The 13,836-nt window shown below is 44.7% G+C and overlaps 1 protein-coding gene across 1 annotated transcript in view; it reads right to left on the bottom strand.

The window, feature by feature from the left end:
- The window catches only part of LOC124786947 (tyrosine-protein kinase Dnt-like), a 567,480-nt gene that overhangs the window by 127,885 nt on the left and 425,759 nt on the right, over positions 1–13,836 (bottom strand). Inside the window, exon 3 of the mRNA XM_047254302.1 lies at positions 6,499–6,745. Within this exon, the coding sequence (XP_047110258.1) occupies positions 6,499–6,745 (247 nt within the window). The remainder of the gene's footprint in view (positions 1–6,498; positions 6,746–13,836) is intronic.

Here is a 13,836-nt window from a genome sequence, read left to right as displayed (position 1 = left end):
TCATCGCTGTGCCATTTTTCAACAGGGCACGGGTATCTCTGAACTGTGTGCATTATTATACAATGAAAGCATTCACGACCAGATGTTTCAGCTGCCGAGAATTCTTCCGGGTTGTATGGCCGTGGCCCATGGAACTCTTCTGTTCCTGACGTTTCGCCCAAAGCTAAGTTGCGCATCTTCGGAGGTGCTCCTGGTTGTAGCGAGTCATGCTGAATAACGGTACAAACGTCGAAGAACGGCCTAAATACCGTGGAAAGTGGGCGTGGTCTGGATTTCAGGTGATAGCAGAGATAAACCTTGTCAAGGATAAAATTTAACTATCGATCATAGTACGTCAAAGATAAAATCTTCTCATCGATTCTGTAGCACCACTAGTGATACGAGGCCGTTGGGATCCAGCACGGCGTTCCGTATTACCCTCCTGAAACCACGGATTCCATATTCTGCTGACAGTCATTGGTTGGTTGGTTGGTTTGGGGAAGGAGACCAGACAGCGTGGTCATCGGTCTCATCAGATTAGGGAAGGATTGGGAAGGAAGTCGGCCGTGCCCTTTCAGAGGAACCATCCCGGCATTTGCCTGGAGTGATTTAGGGAAATCACGGAAAACCTAAATCAGGATGGCCGGACGCGGGATTGAACCGTCGTCCTCCCGAGACAGTCATTGGATCTCGACCAACGCGAGCAGCAATGTCGCGATACGATAAACCGCAATCGCGATAGACTACAATCCGACCTTTATCGAAGTCGGAAACGTGATGGTACGCATTTCTCCTCCTTACACGAGGCATCACAACAACGTTTCACCAGGCAACGCCGCTCAACTGCTGTTTGTGTATGAGAAATCGGTTGGAAACTTTCCTCATATCAGTACGTAGTAGGTGTCGCCACCGGCGCCAACCTTGTGTGAATGCTCTGAAAAGCTAATCATTTGCATATCACAGCATCTTCTTCCTGTCGGTTAAATTTCGCGTGTGTAGCACGTCATCTTGGTGGTGTAGCAATTTCTATGGCCAGTAGTGTATTATACTTTAAATTTGTTCAGAAGTGAATTCTGTATTACACGAGACATAAAAAAATCAACAACCATGTTACTTTTAAGGTCATATTTATGTAAGTTTTACGTCATAAATGCTTAGATAATTAAAATCCGTGTCCTACTGATAAGTGAGCTTATACTGACAACTTCTTTGAAAATCGGACTCGACATTGTCATCACTGCGGTAACATGACTTGTTAAGTTCCATTTCGTTTCCTCTGGCTCTTCTCAGTGCCCCCCCGCTTTATTTTATTTTTCGTAGGCAATATGTATCAAAATTATTTGTGCTGATTCTAAAAGGCTGATAATGGCAGAAAATGTCCAGGAATCTTAAAAAAGAAGTCGCTGGTCGCAACACTGCATGAATGACGTTTTATGCTTGTTTCATTACTGAGGGAACTCTCTTCAGATTTCTTTCAGAATAGACTGCCCCCAACAGGCTGGGCTTTATTTATTAGCGTTTCTCCATCTCAGCCGGAACACTTTACGCTGCCGCCTCATCAATATTCCGGACCTGATGGGTCCCCCGGGACGCGGCAGAAGCTCTGACCTGGGAGCAGCGCCGAGTGGCGGCTGCCCGTATCGCCGTCGTTAGCAGGGCGCAGCCGTTAAGTGCGTTTCTCCGCGGCTGTCACGCGGCCGCAGGAATCCGATCACTTCCCGACACACATCCAGCGGCCGGCCCCAAAAATACCTCTACACCCGGGGCCACAGCTTGAACGCTTCTCCAGCTATCGACGACCACCGTTCTTCAAAACCTAACTCGAATGACGCGAGTCTGTAATACCTCCGTGCAACATCAATCCAGATTGCCTCGTAACAGAAATTAATGAAGTGTAATATAACGACGCTCTGCATATTTTATTTTATACTGCTTCGAAATATACTGATCTCTCGTAATTCGGAGACGACGCGGTCATTTACCATCCCTAAGGCAGCTCTAGGCAGCATGAGCAATGTCTTTATCTCTCTCGTTTCACTTCCACCACTAAATGAGCATGTTATTTTCCCTTTTCCCCTCTTCTCTTTACCAGAACATTATACGGCCGTTAAGATAAACGTGACGCAAGTAATATAAAGGTGACTGAAGAAACGTGTTACCTGTCTGAAGCGACTTACACAACTTCTTACAGATATCAAGGTCAGTGACTATCTTGGATGAATATATTTGATAGTATTTGACGTAAAGTACTGATCAAGCAAGTAATTGGATCATATGCTTATGTCGAGTTTCGTAAAAATTCAGTCAGCTCAGTGGCAGTTGAAGAGCAGCTTACTGTAGTCGTGTTCCTACGCTCCGCCGGTAAAGGTCGTGTTGAAACGTCTCTGTCGGAAACGTTTCATGTAATCTTTCTCAGATTTCATTTTATTTCCACTCAATACCGCCACCTCGAATTATCGGTGCGTTTCTTGGCTAACCCGCGAGAAAACTGAGCAGCTGGACATGCTTATCTCATTATAAATTAATGGAAAGATGAGGCAAACCTTATTCCGCATCACTCTAACGTATTTATACATGCATACTGTCCGCCCCCGGTAGCTGAGTGGTGCCCGCACGGTAAGTCAGCATGTTCGGTCAGAGGGTTAGCTGCCCTCTGTAATAAAAAAAATTGAGGTAATGAATCAACGACGAACTAAAACGGGTGTCTTGCGACGTCCGCCCCGAGCAGATACAACGAACAAAATGAGATTAAAAAAAAAAAAAAAAAAAAAAAAAAAAAAAAAAAAGAAGAAGACGTGAAGACGTGGTCAGCGCGACAGACTGTCAATCCTAAGGGCCCGCGTTCGATTCCCGGCCGGGTCGGAGATTTTGTCCGCTCAGGGACTGGGTGTTGTGTCGTCCTAATCATCATCATTTCATCCCCATCGACGCGCAAGTCGCCGACGTGGCGTCAAATCGACAGACTTGCACCAGGTGAGCGGTCTACCCGACTGGAGGCCCTCGTCACACGACACTATTATTATTATACATGCATACTTATGTTCCACGCAAGTCCTCAATACTACTTATGTGATTTTTGTTATGTGCTTCCATACGTCCCTTCCTTTCTTAGCACCTGTGAGCGTGTCTATTTAGTATTTCAACAATAGTTAGTGATGCAGCACTTTGCTGTCTGCTGTAGACACAGGATTGCAATCTCAATGGTTTCAGGTACAGCAAAGAGGTTTGTGCTTGCTGTGTGTCTTTCGACTGTCGTTAAGCTGGTGTCGGAGAGGATGCTGGTCAGCTCCTCTTACCTAGAGGTTCATTACTCGGGGTTCGGGGAGCTTGCAAAAACATTTGGCACTGGACGGCTGGTGAGCGCACATCGTAACTGTAAGAGCCAGGCGAGACTTCGCCTTGGAACGTGAATTGTGTAAGTCCTCAGGCCAATGTGAAGTATTCTAGTTCAGTTTATTTCACGATGACAGCCTCAGAATTATATTTGATTGTTCGTTAAGAGTACTTTGTCTTACGAGAAATTGTGGTCTGGAAATGCTTTCTACCAGTATACGCTTAAGTTATTCAGAGAATGAATTCTATTAAGTGAGAATGATAATGTGCGTGTGAATGTACTCTCCTGTGAATTTACTTTCATTTCTTGTAAATTCATTTCCGTTTCAGCTGTATCTATAGCTTTCCAGCTTTTTTTTTTTTTTTAATGGCATCACACATGGTCAAAATTCTTTCTGTGTGCCCTCAGCACTATCCAATTGTGTTTTCTATGGCTGAGTCGTGCGATAGGAAATATTCAGTGTAGTTAGATGTGTTCGTGTGATTCGATTGTGTTAAACTCCAATTTTCGAGTACGCGCTTTGTTCGTGTAGGTCACATGCACAAACGATTCAGTTGAGTCCTGAGCTCCTCATCTTTTTTATTTAGTAAATTGTTTTGTATTCGTTTGGATTTTTACTACCGTGGCAAGTATTTATCAGTTTTATTTATCTCGTAAATATTCAGAAAATTTGCGAGCGTTCCACTTGATTTGCTGTGCTGGGGTGAATGAACCGCGTGGTCTGTAGTTATGTGGCGAAGGGCTGACTTCCTTCAAACTGTATTCTTTTAGTGTGAAGTTAGTGTGCGTATGAATTTACCCTATCCTTCTCTCATTTTGTACGAATTATATTCATGAAGTGTCTCAGTATCAAACATACATGCTATATTCAATCACAGAATTTTTGTCTAATAAAAGGAAAGCATCACGAAAGGCTCCAATATCCGGCAAGAGGTCGCAGGACTCTATTCTTCTACCTTGAAGCAATGGGTGCAGCTCACACGCCGACGATGATATTTTTTCCATTTAAGTGTCATCACCAGTCCGTTGTTCTGCTCTAAGATTAATCTTAAGTAGCTGTAGAACAACGTACAGCTCACCTGTGTGTACCCCAACCCCCAATATCCAATATTTCTGCAGCCAGTACCCTGGGACACTACAGTGTTGAACAGCGAGGACACTTAATGAAAAATTTTGCCTTAAAGTTGAGGTTGTCTTTCTGCAGAGTGAAGCTGCTTGAGTAACAGCGAAACAAACAAAAAATTAAAGAGTCAAGTGTCTTGGACGCTTTCCCACCTTGTACTGTGCAGGATGGGCCATAAAGGTGGCCCGCAAAATATTTCATGCACCTTAAGATAGGCAACCCTGCGAGCATTACCTGCCCTAGGTGCAGACGATGTAAGCTGGGCTGCCTATCGTAACGTACATGAAATTTTTGCTGGTCAGATTTATAATTACAACACCTAGCAGATAATAGACTACTAGCCATTAAAATTGCTACACCAAGAAGAAATACAGATGATAAACTGGTATTCATTGGACAAATATACTATACTAGAACTGACATGTGATTACATTTTTACGTAATTTGGGTGCATAGATCGTGAGAGATCAGTACCTAGAACAACCACCTCTGGCCGTAATAACGGCCTTGGTACGCCTGGGTATTCAGTCAAACACAGCTTGGATGGCGTATACAGGTACAACTGCCCATGCAGCTTCAACACGATACCACAGTTCATCAAGAGTAGTGACTGGCGTATTGTGACAAGCCAGGTGCTCGGCCGCCATTGACCAGACGTTTTCAGTTGGTGAGAGATCTGGACAATGTACTGGCCAGGGCAGCAGTCGAACATTTTCTGGATCCAGAAACGCCCGTACAGGACCTGCAACATGCGGTTGTGCATTATCCTGCTGAAATGTAGGGTTTCGCAGGGATCGAATAAAGGGTAGAGGCACAGGTCGTAACACATCGGAAATGTAACGTCCACTGTTAAAGTGCCGTCAATAGGAACAGGAGGTGACCGAGACGTGTAACCAATGGCACCCCATACCATCACTCCGGGTGATACGACAGTATGGCGATGACGAATTCACGCTTCCAATGTGCGTTCACCGCGGTGTCGACAAACACGGATGTGACCATCATGATGCTGTAAACAGAACTTGGATTCATCCGAAAAAAATGACGTTTTGCCATTCGTGCACCCAGGTTCGTCGTTGAGTACACCATGGCAGGCGCTCCTGTCTGTGATGCAGCGTCAAGAGTAACCGCAGCCATGGTCCCCGAGCTGATAGTCCATGCTGCTGCAAACGTCGTCCATGTGTTCGTGCAGATGGTTGTTATCTTGCAAACGTCCCCATTTGTTGACTCAGGGATCGAGACGTTACAGCCACGCGGATAAGATGCCTGTCATCTCGACTGCTAGTGATACGAGGCCGTTGGGATCCAGAATGGCGTTCCATGTTACCCTCCTGAACCCACCGATTCCATATTCTGCTAACAATCATTCGATCTCGACCAACGCGAGCAGCAATGTGGCGATAAGATAAACCGCAATCGCGATAGGCTACAATCCGACCTTTATCAAAGTCGGAAACGTGATGGTACACATTTCTCCTCCTTACACGAGGCATCAGAACAATGTTTCACCAGCCAACGCCGGTCAACTGCCGTTTGTGTATGAGAAATTGGTTGGAAACTTTCAGCGGGTTGTAGATGGTGTAGCAATTTTAATGGCTAGTAGTGTAATCTAAGAGTATCTAATCTTACAGTAAGAAAGATATACTGGCTCGATCATTTGCTATATGTTTTTGTTTTACATTCTGAAGATGATGACACAGGCTGATACGTATAACTATCAAATGGTTCAAATGGTTCTGAGCACTATGGGACTTAACATCTTTGGTCATCAGTCCCCTAGAACTTAGAACTACTTAAACCTAACTAACCTAAGGACATCACACAACACCCAGCCATCACGAGGCAGAGAAAATCCCTGACCCCGCCGGGAATCGAACCCGGGAACCCGGGCGTGGGAAGCGAGAACGCTACCGCACGACCACGAGATGCGGGCGTATAACTATCAACAGAATCATTTAACAAGAGTGACTGGAACAGATAAGCGGTTGCTATATGATAACAAGGTAATACGTGTGCCTGTATACGATTATGTTCCTGGTTGGAGAGTTAAAGGCGGACTCACCGGGGTCGCCCTTTCGGCAGATCTTGCGGCGGCGGAAGAGCAGCGAGGTGATGTTGTTGGTGGCGCGGTGCAGCGTCACGTTGACGGACAGCGCCACGTCCACCTCGGCGTCGGCGCGGCCGGTGCAGGGCAGCGTGACGCGCCATGTCTGCGCGTACGTCGGCACCTCGCCGCGCGCGCTGATGTTCAGCTGCGGCGGCCACAGCGCCTCCAGGTCCGACGCCCACACCGACACCTCGTACGGCAGCTGCGGGCACACGGCGAGGCGCCAAGTCAGCACTCCCAAACTGTCTACCGACACGGACGAGTGTGCCTACAAAGCTACAGAAAAGCAGCTACAGCTCCGTCAATATTACGAGGCTTACTCCGAAAGAAATGCGCACAGTTGTTGTAAAAATACAGTTCTCATTCCGCATGTGTGAAAGTTTTACAGTGTGCAGATACTTCCTTCCCCCTTGTTTTCAAACTTACCAGGAAAGTACTTGGGCTCGAACAAACACAAATACACCAAAATCGTGTGAGAAATAATGGTTAAAATGGCTCTGAGCACTATGGGACTTAACATCTATGGTCATCAGTCCCCTAGAACTTAGAACTACTTAAACCTAACTAACCTAAGGACATCACACACATCCATGCCCGAGGCAGGATTCGAACCTGCGACCGTAGCAGTCGCGCGGTTCCGGACTGAGCGCCTAGAACCGCTAGACCACCACGGCCGGCTGAGAAATAATGTAAAGGTCTCTTATTGCACTAGTGATACACCCGCATCTGCAAAATTCTGCAGTCGTCCGTTAGAGGCCTCTGCGTATGCCATGCCCCATTGCACACTGACCTGCCGGTACGCCAGTCGGGACCAGTAGGGACCGTGCAGTGTGCCTCTGAAGTTGCGTTTTGTGACATTATTTGTGTATTGAAGCGTCAGATGGCTATGCGATTGGTAATCAATCCTGCTAATGTATTGCGATTGGCTGAGATGAAGTTACGAAGAACTCTTCTTCGTGAAGATGGCATTGGTGTAGAAGACGAATCATTCGCATGTTTTCTGGTATCTATTATAGTGCAGAAATATGAGCATAAGTTAGAAACAGATACTGTTGTAACACTAACACATAATGATGATGATAGAGATGATAATGACGGACAACTCATTGCAAACGGTAGTGCTGCGGCAAGTGCGGCAAGAGGCAATGGAAGCAGTGACAGTGATACCAACCGTCTCCCAAGAAGAAGGTTAAAGTTGCACGGCGTTTGATGACATCACACTGGACAACATGTACGATGATTATTACGTAAGAGGTTTCGACACATACGACAAGCTCCTGAATAGATATCCTAAACTGAAGCCTAAAAGCAATATTAAAAACATACTGGATTACGTGGCAAAGAAAAGAGAAGGAAATACAGTTTTCAAAAGAAATCGTACACTGCTGTTCAAGACCATCAAGGAGCGTGTAATGGTGAAATTCGGTGAAGCGCGAGAATGCGGTTCCACCGTTCATTATTGGCATTTACAACATTGGGCATTGGACGTAGCCAGAAATCTCGGGTGTACAAACCTTACAGCTTCACTAAGATGTATTACTAATTTAAAAATGGAGTTTAGGATAACATCACGCAGTATCACTATGCTCCAAGCACGAAAAGATAAGGACGACGAAGAAGAGCTGATTGAAAGAGCTCAAACGTTTGTTGCTGACGTCAATGAGCATATCACGAGAGAAAACATCGATATTAGTTCTGTATGGAACTGTGATCAGAGTCAGTTCAACTATGAACTTTCTTGTGACAGAACACTATCCATGAAAGTGGAGAGAAACACTGTCGCGATGTTGCAATCAGTTAACTGTGCAACACATAGTTACATGATCCATGTTGCTATATCAATGGACGGACAATTGGCAGACAAACTCTATATTTGCTTCCAAGAATCCAGTGGAAAGTTTGGACCCCGCGTGTCAAGGGAAATAGAAACGCGGTGCCCTCCAAATGTCGTCGTCGATCAAGTGTGAGTGGGAAGATGACGAAACAACTTCTGAAGACGTTTTTTCTGTCAGTTTTGAATCCACATTTGTCGAGAAAGTCATTAGTAGTTTGTGACTCCTGGTCTGGACATAAGGATAAACGAGTACTACTGGAAGCATCTGGCGGAAAACATGTAGATTTAAAAATCATTCCGCCTAAAACTACAAAATATGCACAAGCTCTGGATGTGTATTTCTTCAGGCAATGAAATATATGCCAAGAGAATAACAGACTTCATTAAACTACGTTCCAGTAATATGCAGCCGAAATTACACGATAGATTCTTTATCATGAATATGCATTCTGTCATTTACAATCAGTTATCTGCGGGAGTATACAGACCAATGCTTCGTTACGCGTGGCAGAACGCTGGCTACGATATTGGTGAAGCAGTGAAGAACTTCAAAAGTGTCACTGACGTGGCGTTCAACACTGATATTATATAATGTGAAAACACGCCATGCGATCAACTTGCATTTCTTCGCTGTGCATTTTGCAGTCATTCGTATTGCTCGGAGCATTTTATTGACATTTCGCATTTACATTTATAGTTAAGATTGCTGCATTGCGTATGGCGTCTACAATTACATCTACAGTGATATCTAGAGCATGGCTGCAGAGTTCTGCAGAAAAACGACACCCACCAGCACATTCAGAGGTACATAATGGTCCTGTAACCAAACGTTCATACAGATCTGTTTGTTCGAGCCCAAGTACTTTTCTGATTAGTTCAACCTGTTCCCGTGAGTGGGGCCGTCAAAGCGTGTCTTCAAGATGGCTGCTACACTTGACGTTCATCAGAAGCAACATGCTGTCATAGAATTCCTGTGCTGTGAAAACGAGAATGTGGGAAACATCCACGAGAGGTTGAAAAAGGTGTATGGAGATGCTGCTGACGATCGCAGTGCAGTTAGTCGGTGGGCAAGCAGGTTACGTGATGAACGCGGGCACGGCAATATTGAGGGCTGTCCTCGCAGCGGCAGGCCTCGTACTGCACACACTCCAGACAATGTGCAGAGAGTTAACGAATTGGGGACTGCTGACAGACGCATCGCAGTGAACGAATTGTCACGCTACGTTGGGATAGGAGTACGAAGTGTTTGCAGAATACTGAAAGTGTTGGCGTTAAAAAAGGTTTGTGCCAGGTGGGTTCCCAGGATGTTGACAGTGGCTCACAAGGAAACAAGAAAAACGGTATGCAGTGAACTTTTGGAACAGTACGAGAATGGTGGAGATAAATTTCTTGGAAGAATTGTGACAGGTGATAAAACATGGCTCCATCATTTTTCACCAGAGACGGAGAGGCAATCAATGGGGTGGCATCATGCAAATTACCCAAAAAAAAAAAAAAATTCAAAACCACACCTTTTGCTGGAAAATTTATGGCTACGGTGTTTTTCGATTCCGAAGGACTCTTGCTTGTGGACATCGTGCCAAGTGGAACCACCATAAATTCTGATGCATATGTGACGACACTCAAAAACTTCAAGCTCGACCGAGTCGTGTTCGACCACATCGGCAAAAGCAGGATGTTTTGCTGTTGCACGACAATGCACGGCCACATGTCAGTCAAAAAAGCATGGAAGCGATCACAAAACTCGGGTGGACAACGCTGAAACACCCGCCTTAGAGTCCTGACCTGGCTCCATGTGACTATCATCTCTTTGGGAAACTGAAAGACTCTCTTCGTGGAACAAGGTTTGAAGATGATGACTCCCTTGTGCATGCTGCCGAACAGTGGCTCCAAAAGGTTGGTCCAGAATTTTATCGTGCGTTTATACAGGCGCTGGTTCCAAGATGGCGTAAGGCAGTTGAGAGGGATGGAAATTATGTGGAGAAATGAAAATACTGTTCTTAAAGGATGTATCTACCCACTGTAAAACTTTCAAACATGTAAAATAAAATATGGATTTAAATAAAATAGAGTGTATTTCTTTTGGAGTGACCCTCGCAGTTTGTGAGCAAATGGTGCATAACTTCTCGATTCCTTTCAGCATTATCTTTATGTCTTACCACTTTGCGTAAACAAAGAATGGTCACTCCGCATATATAGTAAAGATAAATCGCAATTAATTATAGGCTTATCAATGCAGAAAAATTTTTGAATTTGGCATTTGAAAGTTAGATGGACTGATAAGAAAAGAAATGTTGTGGTTCTCCTGAGACTCAGCGAGTAAAAGGATCCTACGGAAAACCGTCACAAGGAAAAGGGACAGTACGATAGCACATGACTAAACACATGAGGGAATAACTTCCATGGGAGTAGGGATCTGTAGAGGGCGAAAGCTGTAGGGAAAGACAGAGGTAGGGTGTTTTTACCCTTCAGTCCTCTGAATGGTTTCATGTGACGCGCCAATAATTCCTTTCCTGTGACAGCCTCCTTATCTCGGAATTAGACTTGCACCCTAAATTCTCAATTATTTGTTGGAAACATTCCGGCCCCTGTCTTCCTTACAGCTCCTTCTACTACCTTGGAAGTTATTCCCTTATGCCTTAACATGTGTCCTGTCATCTTGTCACTTCAGTTATTATCTTACCAGCCCGTCTAATTTTGAAGACCCTTCTGCAGCAGCACACCTCGAACGTTCCTATTCTCTTCATTCCCGGTTTTCCCGGAGTCCATGATACACTGCCACATAACGCTGGGCCCCAAACGTGCATCCTCAGAAATTTCGTCCCCAAATTAATGCCTAATTTTCATACCAGTAGACTTATCTTGGACCGGAATACCCTCTCCGCCTGTGCTAGTCCGTTTCTTAAGCCTTCCTTCCTTCGTCCGTCATGGCTCATTTTGCTTCCAAGCTAGCAGATTTCCTTAACGTCGTCTACAACTTGGTTCCCAATTTCAGTGTTTTTCACTCATCTCTTTCTGCTATTCCTCATTACTTTTGACTTTCTTCGGTGTACTCTCAGTCCATATTGTATGCTCAATAGACTGTTAATTGCATTCAGTATCTGCCGTAATAATTACTATTTTCACTAAAGATAGCAAATGCCATCAGCGAATCTTATCATTGATATTCTTTCCCCTCCTGAACTTTATTTTCGGTGCCGTCTTTGCTTATTCGACGTACAAATTCAACAAGAGGAGAGAAAGACCGCATACCTACGTTTCACTGTTTTCAATCCGAGCACTTATATAACACATAATTGCGGATGTTTAGCGCAAGTGCACTCGAAGGTGAAGAAGTTCGCACCGTGGCGGGCCGCTTCAAACCAATAAGAATACTGGTGACAAAAATAGATGGTATCACTTGTTACGAAATTTGTTAAGAGGAGGATGGAATATTGTCAACATTAACTGGAGTTAAAATTTTTTACTCTTTATTGAACACTTCAGTTTAACGTACAAATAACCAAAGTTTGTCACGATTACGCATACTAAAAAAAGACGTACCACGAAGGGAAAGAGCTTTACAAACTGATCAAGTCAATAACGCGTTGGTCCATCTCTGACCCTTCTGCAAGCGGTTATTCGATATGGCACTGACCGATACAATTGTTGGATGTCCTCTTGAGGAATATAGTGCCAAATTCTATTCAATTGGCGCATTAGATCGTCAAAATCCGGAGCTGGTTGGAGGGCCCTCTCATAACGCTCCAAACGTTCCCAATTCGGGACAGATCCAATGACCTTGCTGCCCAGGGTATGGTTTGGACAGCACGAAGACAAGCAGTAGAAACTCTCGCCTGTGTGCGGACGAGCATTATCTTTCTGAAATGTAAGCCCAGGATGGATTATCGTAAAGGACAACAAAACAGGGCGTAGGATATCGTCGACGTACCGCTGTGCTGTATGGGTGCCGCGGATGATAACGAAAGGAGTCGAGCTATGAAAATAAATGGTACCCAAGACCAACACTCTTGGTTGTCGGGCAGTATGGCGGGCCACAGTCAGGTTGGCATCCCACCGCTGTTGGATACGTCGGCAGGCACGTCTTCGCTGGTCAAAGTGGCTCAGTTAGAAGTGTGGCACATCACTGAAGACAATTATACTCCAGTCAATGACATTCCAGGCCGAAGATATGTTCGCTGACGCCCCGGATACCGGTGAGAACCCTAAAAAGTTTTGGTCATATGTAAAATCGGTAAGCGGATCTAAATCCCCTATTCAGTCACTCGTTGACCACGATGGCACCGAAACAGAGGACAACCGAAGAAAGGCAGAAATACTGAATTCAGTGTTCCGAAACTGTTTCACTGCGGAAAATCGTAACACGGTCCCTGACTTCAGCCGTCGCACGGACGCCAAAATGGAAAATATTGAAATAAACGATATCGGAATTGAAAAACAACTGCTATCACTTAGTAGCGGAAAAGCATCCGGACCAGACGAGATACCCTTAAGATTCTACAGTGATTATGCTAAAGAACTTGCCCCCTTTCTATCAGCAATTTATCGTAGATCGCTGGAAGAACGTAAAGTACCTAGCGACTGGAAGAAAGCGCAGGTCGTTCCCATTTTCAAGAAGGGTCATAAATCAGATGCGAATAATTATAGGCCTATTTCGCTTACGTCAATCTGTTGTAGAATAATGGAACATGTTTTGTGTTCTCGTATTATGACGTTCTTAGATAATACAAATCTCCTTCATCATAACCAACATGGATTCCGCAAACAGAGATCATGTGAAACTCAGCTCGCCCTATTTGCCCAAGAAATTCACAGTGCCGTAGACACTGGCGAGCAGATTGATGCCGTATTCCTGGACTTCAGGAAGGCATTTGATACGGTTCCGCACTTACGTTTAGTGAAAAAAATACGAGCTTACGGAATATCGGACCAGGTTTGTGATTGGATTCAGGATTTCCTAGAAGAAAGAACACAACATGTCATTCTTAACGGTTCAAAATCTGCAGATGTAGAGGTAATTTCGGGAGTACCGCAGGGAAGCGTGATAGGACCTTTATTGTTTACAATATACATAAATGACTTAGTTGACAACATCGGTAGCTCCGTGAGGCTATTTGCGGATGACACGGTTGTCTACAAGAAAGTAGCAACATCAGAAGACTCGTACGTACTCCAGGAGGACCTGCAGAGGATTAATGCATGGTGCGACAGCTGGCAGCTTTCCCTAAACGTAGATAAATGTAATATAATGCGCATACATAGGGGCAGAAATCCATTCCAGTACGATTATGCCATAGGTGGTAAATCATTGGAAGCGGTAACGACCGTAAAATACTTAGGAGTTACTATCCGGAGCGATCTGAAGTGGAATGATCACATAAAACAAATAGTGGGAAAAGCAGGCGCCAGGTTGAGATTCATAGAAAGAATTCTAAGAAAATGTGACTCATCGACGAAAG

Source organism: Schistocerca piceifrons, chromosome 1, assembly GCF_021461385.2.
Source record: "Schistocerca piceifrons isolate TAMUIC-IGC-003096 chromosome 1, iqSchPice1.1, whole genome shotgun sequence".
Taxonomy (NCBI): domain Eukaryota; kingdom Metazoa; phylum Arthropoda; class Insecta; order Orthoptera; family Acrididae; genus Schistocerca; species Schistocerca piceifrons.
The sequence above is the reverse complement of the archived record's forward strand: the minus strand, read 5'-3'. Positions and strand labels throughout refer to the sequence as shown.